General features: G+C 48.9%; 1 protein-coding gene and 1 pseudogene across 1 annotated transcript in view; both read right to left on the bottom strand.

Moving 5' to 3' along the window:
• Nucleotides 1-15960, bottom strand: part of CDHR3 (cadherin related family member 3) — a 65787-nt gene that overhangs the window by 34104 nt on the left and 15723 nt on the right. The window contains exons 3-5 of the mRNA XM_025929878.2: nt 15573-15738; nt 12426-12523; nt 606-700 (exon numbers count right to left, since the gene is read on the bottom strand). Coding sequence (XP_025785663.1) covers nt 606-700; nt 12426-12523; nt 15573-15738 — 359 coding nt within the window. The remainder of the gene's footprint in view (nt 1-605; nt 701-12425; nt 12524-15572; nt 15739-15960) is intronic.
• Nucleotides 7813-8996, bottom strand: LOC147583314 (cathepsin Z pseudogene; annotated as a pseudogene).

The raw sequence follows: 15960 nt of genomic DNA, 5'->3' as shown, positions 1-15960 counted from the left end.
GCCTCCACTTTTCTCTCACCCCATAGTCCTTATTCCCCGGGGGCTGCTCACGTCTGCCATGTTGCACACTGGATCTCTGCTGTCCCTCACGATATCCCTGCAAACAGGTATCATGCCCATGTGAGGACACCGAAGTTCCCATGGATTAAGTAACTGGCCTGGTTCTCAGACCAGGCAAGGAGCCAAGAGCCAAACCTGGGTTGGACCCTTGTCACCCTGTGTGTTTGCATCCTCAAACCCTGGTCTCTCCTCACCTCTTTCCTCAGCTGCCTGCTCGACTCCACCCTGCTGCTGTGATATCAGAAAACAGCTCTGATGGCAACCTCTCCCAAGCCAGAAAGGCACCTGAGGCAAGCCTCCAGATTCTTGGAGACACATCTCCCACACCTCCATTCTTGTTATCTGGAGATGAAAATTTGGGAGCGGGGAGGAGGCTTTCCAGAGAATTTTATTCCTTCTTTCTTTTGGGGGCTCACTACCCTCTGAACTCAGCAGGAAAGCAGCAAACCACTCAGGGCCTCCCTCACTGCCCTCAAGCTGCACGATGCATGCTCCTGGACCCTCAGATAAATAGTCCTTCAAGCAAGGTCATTGGCAAAGGCTACCTTCTGTGTCCTGCTTCAAAGTCAAATTCTGTTGTGGAGAAGAGGGTCCCACTAGCAGACAGTCTGAAGTTCACTGAGGGGGATATCAGGAAATACTGAAAAACAAGGAAGCAAAGAATGTAACTAAGAGTACCTATTCATCTTTCCCCTGGAGACTAGTTTGTTCAAATCTCATTTTATATTCTTGGCCCACGGAACATTCCTGATGCATCGGGAGGCGGCCCAATGTATAGTTCTTGGACTTACCGGTTCCTGACCCAAGAAAGCTCTGGATCTGCTGCTCTGAGCCTCTGATCTGAGCAACCACACCCCGAGGAGCTGGTCCCTAGGTCCTGCCTCAATTACAGACGAGTGTAAGGGTGTCCTGTCTATGCCCTCTGCTTCTGAGTCTAGTCTCCCTATCCCTGTTGCCATGTTCTCACGTTTGCTTCTCAGGATGATGTCTGGCTTTCAGTCTAGGTCTTGGCTTTAGCCAACACTGTTTAAACACAGCTACCATGCATAGGTAATAGGACAAGACTGAAGTAAACAAGATCTGGTCTCTACCCTTAAAAGAAATTAGGATATAGTGGGGTGCAAAAACGCTCACAAACCTTGTTCACTGAAATGACAGAAGGGAAAAGGGAAGGGACAGGTGGGAGAGAAAAAAGAAGGTTAACAGGGCCTCAAGTCCAAATTGGAAGGTGGTTTGGAGCTATAGAAGGGCTATTTTAGAATCTGATCTCAGGTTTATGGCCACTGGTCAAGTCCTTGCACATCTTGGGGAGTTAAGAGTCTCATCTTTTATGGCTCCCAGTGCCCAGCCCAGCTCTCTTGGTGACTCCCTGCCTACCACCACTCTTTCTACCTGGGAACCAACTGCAGGACTAACTACACAGCCCATTAAGGGCCAGCCCACGGGAGGACCACCTCCATGCTACCCATGGGTGCTCATCAAGACTGCTTCTATGCTCCCATCATGGAGTCAACAAAGCAGACAAAGGACCTGGATCAGAAGAGCTGAGTCCAAGTTCTGGTCCTCACCACAGGATCTGGGACAAGTCCATTCCTTGCCTATAATATATGGAGAAGACCACCAAGTGCTCCTCCATGTTATTGTGAGGGTTAAATCAGAGTGAACACTTGAAAATGTGAAGATCCACAGCAACACTCGAGGCTTACGTATTTATAGCCATTTGTTCCAAAGGGCTTTAAGGTCTGAAGCTTTCATTATTTCCTAGTAGGATGAGACAGGATCTATCCTAAAGGCCTTAGGTCTCTGGATCAAATAATCAGTGGAGATTTTGCAATCAGAGCCACAGCCCCTGAAGTCTAGAATCAAAGGAAACACAGCCAAGGTTTCCAACCTGGCGATTTGCTGTGTCGTGTGATCACAGCTGAGCTCCCCGTAGGAGAGAGAATGCACAGAAAACAGATTAAAGGTCTCATCAGGGGCCAATAGAAGGTTTTTAACCACTTCCCTGACTGCAATAAAACATATTTTTTACACACAAATTAGGAAAGAAAGAAAAGTATTTAAAAAATACCCAATATTAGTCACCTGTAAAATCCCATCATTTTCACGAATAGCCTTCTGGGTTGTTTTGTTTTGTTTTGTTTTGTTTTGTTTTGTTTTGTAAGTAGTCTCCATGCCCAGAATGGAACCCAGCACAGGGGCCAGCACAGGGCTTGAACTCATGACTGTGAGATCAAGACCTGAGCTGAGATCAAGAGTCAGACGCCTAACACATTGAGCCACCCAGGTGGCCCAATTCTTTTTTTATGCAAACTTATACCCTCCAGAACATTGAGATGATGCTCTAGTCAAAATTACATTCTCTTGTTCTTTTCATTTGTGTCTGGAGCACTTCCCCATATTCTTAAATCTTATCTTACAGCCTGATTGGTTAATGATGGCACAGCATTCTACTGTAGGGCTTATTTTACTAAGGCTTTCTTGCTGGTTCTTACCCATCTTTAAGGGGAAATATTTGGGCAGCACCGAGGAACGCCCTTCTTCCAGTCCCCAAAATTGTATAAGCAGCTTGGCAGCACTCAAAGGTATGATGTTTAAATCCCAAGCCCCCACCGTCTCTCCAGCTCATAGCCTGGGCAGCAGTTGCCTAGGCCTGCAGCTGTCTGTACACACAGAGCAGTTCTGTGTCTTTGAGCAGAGCCTTCCCTGCAGAGAATCCTCACATACCCATAGATCAGAGGCTCAAGCTGTACGTGACGGGATGGCAGGATTTATAGAGCCACGGGGGGTGTTTACTATGTGCACCTGATTCAAGATGCCTTTCCAATGTGTTTAATGCTCTGGAAGATAGGTCTCCCATTCTGGTGAGTCTCCAATAGCAGAAATTCTCAGGCTACAGAGATGATACACACATCCTACTCTCCAAAAGCCGATGGTCAATGGGGGGAACATAAAAGAAGGATGTGAGAGACATGCTCACAGGGAGATAAATATAGGATACGATATGGGAACAGACAAGGGGGACCCAGACCCATCTAGAACAGAAGAGTCAAGTGCGGTGGCTCTGGAGCCAGACTGCTGAGTTGGATTCCTGGTTCTACTACTTTCCAGCTGCAAGAGCTTATGCAACAAAGAGTAATAATAATAGGGCATGTCCAACAGGCTATCATGTAAAGTTCTAGAACAGTGCCTGATACATGGTAAGCGCCCAGTACAGGTAAACTACTACTGTTGGTTAGAATGTAAGATCCATGAGGGGAAGGGCTTCATTTTATTCATTACTATCTCTAGTGTCTGACACATAATAGATGCTCAATAAATTTTTTTCAATCAATAAATATTTGTTAAGGGGTGCCTGGGTGGCTCAGTTGGTTAAGCAGCCAATCCTTGATTTCAGCTCAGGTCATGATCTCACAGTTCATGGGATCAAGCCCCACATCAGGCTCTGTGCTCTGTGCTGACAGCACAGAGCCTACTTGGGATTCTCTCTCTCTTTCTCTCTCTGCCCCTCCTCCCCTCATGCTGTCTCTCTCTCTCTGGGTGTCTCTCTCTCAAAATAAATAAATAAATAAATGAACTTTAAAAAATAAAAATAAATATTTGTTAAATGTTAAATATTGGGGTTTTCCTCTTTCCTATTTCCCATCTAAGACCAGCATTCCCACCCTAAAAAATTTTTAAAGCAGGCGACAACAATGACAAAAATCTTGCCAAACTTCAAAAAAAAAAGCTGTTTTACTTGGGTAATGCTAGGCTGGAGTATGAAATCTTCCCCAGTCCTGCCGATGTCTGGGCGAGCAGGAAAAACCCAGCAGCAGACAGAAAGCGGTGACGACTGTAGGATCAGGAACGTAGGGAATTACTTTTTCATTTATATTAAGAGTTTGATTTCCTGGAATCCTGATTTTTTTTTTCTTTTAGCACCAGGCTAATTTCCTTTATCCTTGAACCTACGAGCTTGTGTTAATGGGAATAGCAGGCTTGTACTTAGAAGGGAGATAATATCCATAGACTAAAAATATTGTGTCATGTGGCCATTTGCCAGCAACTCAGCAAAGCTTTCTGTAAAACCTGGCATTCTCTCCCCTTTTTAAAGGCTTGTTTAATCAAAGCTGCTCCCTTGATATTCATTCTTGGAAAACAGAAATTAAATAGAATGAGGACCAATTGCACCCCCTCTCTGCTCCACTACTGGCTAAGAAAAGTCCTGAGTAATCAGATCAATTCGGTTAACAAATGCTTGTCAGACAAGCGCTTCAGTGTCCCCGCTGGGAATATTCCTTTACCACCACCCCAGGCTTCTCTATTTGCAGCCCCTTGGCAGCTACCGTTTGCTCTGGGACACAAAGGCTTCAGTGTGGAAGACAACAGAGCCCGAGCTTCCTGCCCCATTCCCCCTTTATTGTGCCACTAGCATCAGGAGAAAGGAGGGCGGGAGGAAGCTGGCCCAGTTTCCTGAAATGTCAGGCTCCCTGGGGAGAGCTCACCACCTCCTCCTGGTCTCCCTCGCTACAGCTGGAGCCGGAGGCAGATCGGGATCCAACCTGTGCTGGTTTGCGGCCCTCAGTTGCTTTCAAGCCTGCAGTGGAATCAAGTGGGCGAGCATTCAGCCTCTAGTCTCCCAAGAACAGAGCAGTCAACCTCCAGGGGCCAAGTCTCCAGAGGGAAGGAAGGAGCCCTATCCCTCCCAAGTCCAGTAGCTCAGCAAGCCACACGCCCCCAGACCCACCCGGAGGACCAAGGGCGTGCGACACCATCTTCCAAGTGGGCTGTGGCGAGTTATAAATGTGATGCTGCGCACCTGTGGTATTTTTCAGTGTAAGATGAATATCGTATAAAAGGCTTGATCCCTGTTCCCCCCCATCCCAGCTCAGAGGTGGGAGGTGGGGGGCAGGAGTGGGAGGGAAGGGTACCTAGGAGGGGAAAAAAACACCATAAAAATCCTACTGCAAGCCTTTAACTTGTCTTGGCTTGTGTGGTATTGTTAGGAGGGTGAGCTAAGTGGGTTATAGGCAAATATTGGAATGTTTTTAAGAAGAGCCATATTTACAAATTCAGAATGCTATAGATGTGTAATCCTTTACTGGTAAAGCTGCCAGCGATCTATCCTCTCATATTCCGTCTTTCTTTTTCTGTAATCAGCCTGGGTCGTACTCTCTGATTCAGGCTTCACTGATCTTAAGGACAACAGTCCCCGTCCGCTCAAGGAAGTGTCTCAACATATGAACAGTCACCAGTGGTGATGTATTTGGAAGGGGAATAGTCCAATACCACTGTTTGTTTTTTTCCTTTGTGGAGCATTTTAACAAGAACCTGGAGTAAAACTCATTTTGCAAAGACTTCTGGCAGTGACTCCTGAGTTAGCAGGCAGATGCCAGGGGGGCACTGAGCACGTGGTGTGTGTGTGTCTGTGTGTGTATCTGTGTGTGTGTGTCTGTGTGTGTATCTGTGTGTGTGTGTGTGTGTGTGTGTGTGTCTGTGTGGTAGGAGTGGAGACATGTGGGAAGCAGGAAGGGCACTGTCACTCGGGACATCAAGGGACAGGACACCAAGGGCAGAATTTGCCAGAACGATATAGAAGGGAATGGGCAGGAGTTGGGCCGGGAGATCTCAGTTCTCACTAGGGTTACGGGGCCCAGGCAAAGGTCTCAGCTCGTCCGGAAACAAGGGGCCGCTCGAAGCACCTGAAAAGTCCCAGCCAGCCGGCCCCGGCATAAACGACCACTTTATTCCCAGGAAGATGGAAAGACACAGCTCACTGCCACTTCTCAGAGCCATGTGCAAGATGGAGGCGGGGAGAGAATTACTTCCCCTGTTGCCCTCCTGGTGGCCCAGCCAGTAGCAAGGTTATTGCTCTTTTAATTTAATCCTTTGTCTGCCCTGGTGAAGACAAAGCACATTTCACTTTATGCAAAAGTCCTTCCCTAATGGAAAGGCCAAGAGAAAGCTCCTTAATGGAGGAATTGCTGCTCTACATCACTTTGCCTCCAGCTGCGAAACTGATTAACGTCCTCAGAGTCTCCGAGGAGGCTTTGCTGCAGTCACGGTGGCCATTTCCGAGCAGAGGGGGAGGTGGAGCATGGGAGTTGGGTGGGAGGGGGTTGGATCTCATTGAACCTCCTTCAAGAAGTAGAGACAGGGCTGGGGGAGGGGGCCCAGAGGAGAAATGCCAGGAAATGGAGTTATTCACATACACACCACTCTGAGCCCAGTATTAACGCGTGTCTCTGAGCGTGCTCCACCTGTACCCCATCACGACACAGAAGGTGCACGGGGAGGGGGAGCTGAAGCTGGATCCAGGCCTGCGCCAAACAACACAAGCCACCAGCCACGGGCACCTGCGACTATTGAGCATTTGCAATGTGGCTGGTCTGAAAGGAGGTGAGCTGTAAGTATAAAGGACACAATGAGTCCAAAGACCCACTATAAGCAAAGGATGTAAAATATCTCATGAATCGGGGCACCTGGGTGGCTCAGTTGGTTAGGCGTCCGACTTCGGCTTAGGTCATGATCTCACGGTTTGTGAGTTCGAGCCCCGTGTCAGGCTCTGTGCTGACAGCTCCGAGCCTGGAGCCTGCTTCGGATTCTGTGTCTCCCTCTCTCTCTGCCCCTCCCCTGCTCATGCTCTGTCTCTCTCTGTCTCAAAAACAAATCACAAAAACGTTAAAAGATATCTCATGAATCGTTTTTATGTTGATTATGGGTTAGAAACGATAGTAGTTTGTATAGGAGTATTTAAAATGTAAGAAGTATATTAAAATTAATTTCACCTATTTTGTTCTACCTTTTCAATGTGGCTACTAGAACATTTAAAATGACACACACCACAGTCATTTCTGGCCCGCATGCCAGCTGTATTGGGCGGTGCTGGCCCAAACAATGTACAACATGCTATTAAAATTTCCTTAAAAAGGCGGGAGCAAATGCCAGAGGTCTCTGCACTAGCCCGCACTTGTATGCTATCTCTGATACACTTTCAGTTCATTAAGCTGCATAGACGTTGCAGGATTTGTCATTTTAAGGGAGTTGGGGTTTCTGGAGCTGTCCTAGAGCTATTTTTTAATCCGTTCTTCCTCCTCAGGGGTTCCCACCAGCAAGGCAACTCCTTGGAACTCATCAGGTAAGATGATAGGCACAAACCAACCGGGGGTGGCTTCATGCACATGCTTTGGTATCTTGTTTTTGTTTTTGTTTTGTTTCTTGTGGGAAGTCATGTATTTTAGTCATCACTCGGGCAATCTGAAATGGCCCCCTTCTCCCTGAGCCCCTACCATTGATTATTCACCATTGAGAAGTCTGACCTCTTTCACCTTTTGATCACATTATAGACCACAGTCACCAAACAGAAAATACCACATCATGTATTGAAGGAAGTGGAGGTCACATAATTGTCTTGTGGATCACATCTTCGCCAGGTAGATGGTTTGCTGCGTGATGATGGCAGGGGAGTGGCCAGTTTGGGGGCAGGGGGGCGGAGGGGTCTCAGCCATCCCCTTTTAGACTCTTCCCTCTGAAGTGCCCTTCCAGCCAGCACCACAGCAGTCTGCATGTGACAGGCACATCTTCTAGGTGCTCAATACAATGACCAGCCATCAGGTACTTTGAAATATCAACCCCTAGTTCGTTCAGACCATTACAGTACCGACCCAGTGCCCCTAACAACAGGATCCGCTCTGATTATGGTTCATGATACCATTTCTTTCTTTCTTTTTTTTTCTTAATTTATTTCTTTTGAGAGAGAGAGGGCACGAGCAGGAGAGGGGCAATGAAGGGGGGCAGAGGAAGCAGCCTCCAAGCTGTAAGTACAGAGCCCACGCAGGGCTCCATCCCAGGAACTGTGGGATCGACCTGAGCCGAAATCAAGGGTCAGATGCTTAAGCCACCCAGGCCCTACATGATACCGTTTCTTAAAACACGCTCTTCCGGAGACCTGTTTTAGGATGGGTCCCCAAATGCACAGGACTCCTGGACAGCAAGGTTGTAATTGGCACCCTTCCCATCTTTATATAGGTGCCGGTCACTATCCATCCAGTCTCGCCCACTGCATGGTTCTCCCCATGAACCCTGGACTGTCCAGTACTCAGTGTCATGGTTGACATCCCAGCCGGCCAAGAAAATGACACAGTTTACGTAGGCCCTGTCTGGGTTCTCGACATAGATGCCGCCTATGTAGTTAGCCCTCTTCTCTGTCGCCCTTGTACCACAGCCGATGGGCCTTTGGTGTAGATTTCTGCCACCATCTCTCTTCTGGAGAGGGAGCCATAGTCGCCAACCTACTTGAGGGTGTAGTTCTGGACGGCATGGCCGTCTTTGAGTTCCGTGCAGGTTCCACATTGGTTAAGCTCCTGGTCATTGTCATACTCCCAGTTCTTGGCCTGGTAGCTGTTGCAGGCCTCTTCAGGGATGCCTTGCTGGTGGGTGTACCCCCACACCTGCAGGTCGTTGCCCCTGCGCAGGAGCCCAGGTTGCAAGCGTCCTTCCCTGCAAGGGTCCTTTACAGGCTGTGCTGCCAGCATGGCGGCGGTGGGGGGTGGTGTGGGGAGCACGCCCCCTTCCTCTTGCTGTGGATCCTACCCGCCATCCTGGCTGTGGTGCTGCCATGCACCCGTCAGGCACCACAGTATGGGGGGACGGTCCGGCCCCCTGGGGACCCTGGCATAGTTGACCCTATCCACGTTGCTCCAGTCCCAGCTCTTGGGTAGATCTGACAGGGACAGGTGCTCATGAGGCCAAGGCTGTGTCCTGCGCCCCGGCTTGGACAGCTGGTCCCTCTGCGGGGGTCGGTGGCAGCTCCCGACCAACTGAAGTGGGGCCAGGCCAGCGTGCCTCCCTCCCCCTGATGTCACCCCTGCCCCTCTCCTGGCAGCATGGGCAGCAGCAGTCACAGCCGCAGCCCGGACAGTGCCAGAGCTCCCGGCTCTACTTTGGTGTTCCATTAAAGCCCCTGCTTGCTTCTTCAGTTCTGTGGTCCTCAAAGGGTACAATGTCAGAATCACCTGAGTGGTTTGTATTCCAGGAGTCCATGGTTTTTTAAAAGCAGCCTGCAAATATTCTCACGCAGGGACCTGAACGCCTTCTGAGAAACCATCCCAGCCTCTTTAACCAGAAGACTCCCCCCGGGGTATTTGGCAAAGTTGCAGATTCCCAGGCCCATCCCAGACCCACAGGATGGGAAACTTGGAGAGATACTTGGGAAATTTGGGAAAACATGCCCATGGTTTTCAGCCCTGGCTGTTCAAGAGATTCACCTGGGGGCTTGCAAAGCCTGATGCCTGGATCACACCCCAGGACAGTCACATCCGACTCTCAGCGGAGTGGGACCCAGATATCTGTTTTTTTTTTAGGTTCCTCTTCTGGTTTCAATTTATAGCCAAAGTTAAAAGGCACAGGTTCTGTGAATAGTAAATTAACCCATCTCCTTTCTCCTTATATAGAGCAAATATGTCATTTAGTACCTCCAGAGCATCCAGAATAAAAAGTCTAAGTACAAAGGCCGTGCTGTGTCACTTCTTGAACTGCTATTCCTTTCCAATCTGAGAAAGGGTTCTTTCTACATCATGCTCACTGCTTCTGCAGGCTGGAACATTCTGCGCAGCTGTTAGTTCTAGTGCAGGTGTTAAATACTTCATTAACACTTCCTGCTGCACTTGAAGGGCCCCCTCCCGCAAATAACTCCTAAGCACACTGTGAAAGCTATGGGTGCAGCTAGTTCCAGGCCCCCAGCCCCTGCGGCTGAGCTCAGACCTCTTTGGATGGCACTACATATTCTTTTAAGGGAGCAACGCCTGCTGCATTTGTTACCCACCTGGCTGCTTCCCTTGCTCTGAAAGCATAACAACCTGATCCAGGAGGGGTTTTTACTTTATTTTTTTAATGTTTTTTTATTTATTTTGAGAGAGAGACAGAGACAGAGACAGAGACACAGCATAAGCAGGGGAGGGGCAGAGAGAGGGGGAGACACAGAATCTGAAGCAGGCTCCAGGCTCCGAGCGGTCAGCACAGAGCCTGACGTGGGGCTCGAACCCACAAACTGTGAGATCATGACCTGAGCTGAAATCAGCCACCTACCAAATGAGCCACCCAGGTGCCCCAGGAGGTGTTTTTAAAGGGACTGCCATGGCCTTATTCCCTCTGTATAATTTGGAAAGATCTATTAAAGATGGGGATTTAAAAATAAACCTTTTTCTTGGCAGTCGGAGAGTCCTTCCACTTTGCCCCCACTGCATCTTGTACAGACTTTATAGCAATTACCTCATTGAATTATAATGATTTGGTGTGTGCACGAATGTCTCCCACCCAGACTGTAAACTTCTTGAGGTACAAAGATGTGTGTTACTCATCTCTGAGTCCATAGTATCTAATGGAAAGCCGGGCACATAGTGGATTCTTGGTAAATGTTGAAATGAACTAAATGTATAAATGAGGTACTATAATTTGGGTTGCCGACCCATCTGAAGTCCTTTTTCCCTTGGTCACCATCAAGCCACAGTGCCCGTAGGACACAGTGCTGGCCAGTGAGGAGTAAACAGAAGTCCTCTGGTTAGGGGCTCCAGAAGGGTCTTTGTTTTCCTACCAAAAAAGGTACAGGCTGGGCTGGCCTGCTCCCTTCACCCTGTACCCCTTCCTGCTTTTTTTTTTCTTCTTTCTTCCTGGAACTTAAAGGTAAAGCCTGGAGGTACAGCAGCCATCTTGTAATCATGAGGCAAACAGAAAGAGGACAAAACCAACATACTGTGGGTGAAAGAACAGAAAGGTAGACAGAGCCCAGGTTTCTGATGGCAGTAGATGAGCCAGCCCTGGACTGCCTGCCTGCCTCTGGACTTCGTATGGGAGGAAAAACAAAATCCCACATCTGCCACTGTGATTAAGTTTTCTGTTGTTTTCAGACCAACACATTTATAACTTACATAGCAAGTATGTTACTCATAAGTATGCGTTTAAAGCACCTAGTGTGGCTCTTAGCACATAGTAGGGATCCATTAAGTGTTTGCATATTCCACGTATTCATGCAAATAGAATCTTGAATAAATTATTTTTCAGAGGGGTCATCTTCTGATAATAACTGTAACTTAAGATGTGCCCACTAATCTTAAAACAGCTTTGTTTCAGACCCTGCCGACTGTATCATATTAGTGCTTGAGGTTATCCCCAAGGCTCGCTTCCTCGTGTTAGAAAAAGTAGCCCTGTTGAGGCTGCAAATCACAGAGCAAACAGCCGAAACAGCCTCCCGGTGTTACCAGTTCCCCGAGTGTCATATTTCAAGCGCTTGCTTCTCTGTAAGGTGGGATTTGCCGGAGCAATGCCTGCTCCAAGGTTAGCGGGCTGGCTGGCTGGCTGGCTGGCTCTGGTTCTTTTCTTTCTGACCTGGACTGCCCAGCTGCAGGGCGCACAAGCCACTTCAGGGGACAGAGCTGGGAGCCACAGCATCCCTGTCCTGGGGACACGCTGAGAAGCTCCTTCGCCCAAAGGTTAGCGTTTACAAGAGCTCCACCGGCAGCTGCCTTTAAGGGAGTGGATTTAAAAGGGAGAGAAGCAAGATCTCAGACTGAACCGTGAGGGAAGGTTCCAGGGCCTAGGCTCTGGTTTTTCTCTGTGGGATTCCTCCTGTTCTTTGGAATTTCTGGGACTCTTTTTCTTTTTTTTTTTAACTTGGCTCCAAACAGCTTGACCTCATCTCTTGAAAACAAGTGTTAATGCCGGCCTTTGGGATACACATTTTCCACTTACTTTTAAAAGAATATAGCTGGGGGGGGGGGGGGGGGGGGCTGGAGTGCCTGGGTGGCTCAGTCGGTTGGGCATCCGAGTTTGGCTCAGGTCATGATCTCACCGTTCATGGGTTCAAGCCCCACATCGGGCTCTGTGCTGACAGCTCAGAGCCTGGAGCCTGCTTCGGATTCTGTGTCTCCCTCTCTGTCTCTGCCCCTCACACTCTGTCTCTCTCAAAAATAAATAAACATTAAAAAAAATGTTTAAAGAATATGGCTGGATTTGTATTAACTTAGAATTTAAAAATACTGAGCAGTTTTAATATGCCAGGCACTTGTGCTAAGTGGCTTTATGTGCATGATTTAATACTTACAGTTCCCCAGCTGTGGAAGGTGCTATTGTTCTTCCATTTTTATAGAGGAAGAAATGGAAGCTCAGAGAGGTTAAGAACTCGTCTAAGATCACACAGGGCCATGAATCTTATCCGGGGTATCCAGAGCTCCCTCACCCATTCCAACACCCCCTATACTCTCTATGCTATGGACAGCACAGTCCTCCCATATCACTGCCCCAACGGCCCCCCACCGCAGGCCGAGGCTCCAGGCTCCTGGGTCAAAGGCAGCTTGGAGAAGCCCTTCTTGTTCAACGAGGAGACTTACACTGAGGGGTATGCTTCGGTTTGTGTCTTCTGGATCGAAGGCCTCCACCTGATAAATGAATCCAGGATTTGCTCCTTCCACTATGTACAGGTCTAGACCTATATTGGCGTCCAGAGTGGAAGAAGACACATTTTATTAGACAAAGCAAATGAGGAATTACGAAACCGGGACCAGCCGTACATGGCCGAAGGGAACCGAGTGCACCGGCATCGTGGGAAAGGCGGACGCGGTGACGGAGGTGGTGAGTAAGCCCACCGGCCGGTGGGCGTGAGCGGATCGCTTATGGGAATTTATAACGCGCTCGGTGGCCAAGCTGGCAGCACCTCTCCCCACCTTTCCTTTGCTGAGAGGTGACCTTGGGGAGGAGCCTCCTGCAAGAGGCTGGTTCCTGATCCACTCTCACGTGCAAATTCCTCTGAAACCTAACCAAGGTCACCTCCGGAAGTGAACTTAGCATGTCAGCTGAAATGAATGATGTGCAGAAGGAATAAGGGAAGGAGAGGGCTGCAGAGGCTCAGGGAGGGGACCAGAAATTGGTTTCATCTACTTCAGAGTTCTCGCAGCCAGGGGGAACCAGCCCCTTGGCCCCACCAGCCTTGCCTAGGGGTATCTCTCTCTCTGAGAACCCGTCCTTCTGAGAGACGGCTGAGAACGCGCATATCCACTCACTCTTTGGAGGTATCGTGGTGAGGACTTATGTTTTCTCCTTTATCTTCATAACACTCTGTAAGGAGGTATTGTAATTATCTCTACTTTACAAATGAGGGAACGGGCTCTGGGAAGTGATGGGGCTGTCTCAGCTAGGAAGGAGGTGAGGGCATAAAAATTCAAACCCAGTCCACCTTCCATAGGAGCTCCAGCTCCCATTCACCTTCGTCACTGCTCGTGCTTCCATTCAAGTCAGTATTTACTGAGTTCTCACTACTGCACCAGACACGGATCCATCTACGCATTGGGAAGGCAGCGGTTCCCCAAACCCAAAGCCCTGCTCTCACTGGGCTTCCATTATAGTGGGAAGATCCAGACAAAGGAAATGAGCAAAGTATGTGAATGTTACGGAGCGATGTCACGGGGAAAATCAGGGAATGGCGTGTTGTGGGTTGGGTTCCAACGTGAAATGGAGTGGTTGTGGAAGATTCGTGGACACTTGAGTCAAGATTCTTAAAGAAATGAGGTGCCGCCATAAATATGGGGGAGGGGCAAAGAGTAAATGCAGACGCTGACTCTGACAGGTGGTGCCTGGGGCACTGACAGTCCGGTGAGGAGGCTGGGACTGCCATAGCGGAGGAGTAGCAGGCAATGTGTGGGAGAGGACATGGTGGAGGCTGGAGCAGTCTTGCCAGTTTGGATTGCCTTAAGGAGTCTCTGGCTCTCGTTTTAAGGGAGATGAGAAGTTCCTGTAGGGTTTTAAGCAGAGGGGTGCCTTGATTTAACTGATATTTCCCAAGATCCTTCTGGCTGCTATGCGGAGAACAGATTGGCAGGGGCTAGGGCAGAGCAGGGAGACCAGTTAGCCGGCCATTGCAATAAGCCATGCAGTCATGTGTGGTGACACTTGACCGGTGCCTTGTGCCATGGTGGTAATGACGGGGATGCCAGGCAGCGGTCAGACTGCGGGGACTTGGAAGGGGCGAGATTTCCCAACGGTTTTGATGTTGGGTATGAAGGAGAGAGGAGTCATGGCTGACTTTGAAGTTTTGGTCCAAGCAACTGGAATGCTGGAGGCGCCATTAACTAAGAGGGGAAAGACAGGAGAAGCAGATTTTGGGGGGTGGGGGGTGTTGGGGGTCGGGAGTGAAGTGGGAGCTGAGGGTTTGGTTTGGGGGCATGTCAAGTTGGAAATGTCACGTTATGACACCGATTCCAATGTGGGGCAGATTTTGTATACCACCAAACAATCCTCTGACACTAGCTGGCAGTTCTACAATTCGACTCAATTCTGATACTATCTACCCAGAGACAGCATTCAGATTCCGCAGGCCAAGAACTCAGTCCCACGAGACATGTCCACCACCACCCCCACCCCCCGCCACTTCAGATGTCAATTTCCAGTTCAGGTTGTCATCTGTGCTTCTGACCCACAAGCTGTAAGTCTGAGTTTCCCACCATCCCCTCTTGGGGTTTGGTGAATTTGCTAGAGGGGATCACATGACTTGGAAATATTTTACTTACTAGATTACTGGCTTATTGCAAAAGGCTATAACTCAAGAACAGATAGATATAAGAGATGCATAGGGTATGATATGGGGAAAGGGGCACAGAGCGTCTATGCTCTCTGGGTACACCGCTCTCCAGGAAGAGAGGGTTTGTTCACCAACCTGGAAGCTTTGCCAACCCCACCCTTTTGTGGTTTTATGGAGGCTTGATTACAAAGGCATGGCTAATTACATCATTGGCCATTGGTGATTGAGCTCAGTCTCCACCCCCCTTCCCTCCACAGAGGTGGGGACAAAGTGGAGGATGGGAGTCAGAGTTGCAACCTTCTAATCACATGGTTGGCTCCACTGGCCAACCTACTTAGGTTTGGGTGACCTGGGGACATTCCAAAAGTCACCTCACAGTATCCCAGATGCCTACTAGACATGGCAGATGGAGATATCGGGTAAGATGGCTAGATGTTTGAGTCAGGGGTTCAGAGGAGAAGACTGGACTAACATGGAGGTTGTCAGTATGGATGGCATTCAAAGGCATGAGCATGGGCAAGATTATGCAGGAAGTTACCCTATGCTCCAGTCCTTTATATTGTCCCTGCTCTGCAGCAGAGCCCAGTCACACACTGCCCTCCAGGCCTCCATGGGGAGAATTAACAAGTGAGTCAATGCCCGCAGCACACGGTAATGAGTCTCTGATGGGCTCATCCCAGCTTCCTCCAGAATGATCCACTCGAGGTCCCAGAGCCTCAGTTTCCTCCCCAGGTCTGAGAGATTCCCAAGAGAAGCGACAGAGGTGAGGGGCTTTGTAAATCGTTGGGCATCATTATTGGAAGTCCTGTGCTGGAGGACATTTCATTTATTCCCTGCTCATTAAGCAGATGCCTTTTCCAGGGAAACAGCTGCTTGTTTACTTACTTGTCTGCTTTGCTCAGCCCCCCCAGGGTCCTCCCCTGTGCCACCGTCTGGCCATACCGCACACCCCAGTGTATCTTACCTTTTGCCAAGTTGCCTTGAAACTCAGGCGGCTCGTTCACATCTGTTACCTGGACGGTCAGGATCTGTAGGTCAGTGACACCAACGTCATCCTTAACATAAATCTGCAACTCAAATATGTTTGGTTCCATTTCAAAGTCTAGTTGTTCCTTCCCACTGGTGACAACCTAAAAGCAAATGCAGAATTCTTAGTAACCCTGTGGAAGAAGATATGTTTGGTATGCATGCATTTTGCAAAGGGATGTTACTAGGAAGGAAACAACCAGCATCCTTTCCCTCAGTGTCAAAGGAAGGGGTTGTTTTCCCTTAGTCTGTCCAACAGAAGCCCCATGACACTCCACTAAAGGGGCTCCTGCATGTGATGTCACTTTTCCTGGGAAAGAAAAATA

This window comes from Puma concolor, chromosome A2 (genome assembly GCF_028749965.1).
Source record: "Puma concolor isolate L17-30 chromosome A2, mPumCon1.1.hap2, whole genome shotgun sequence".
Lineage (NCBI taxonomy): Eukaryota > Metazoa > Chordata > Mammalia > Carnivora > Felidae > Puma > Puma concolor.
Note: the sequence above shows the minus strand (reverse complement) of the source record. Positions and strands in the feature narration are given on the sequence as shown.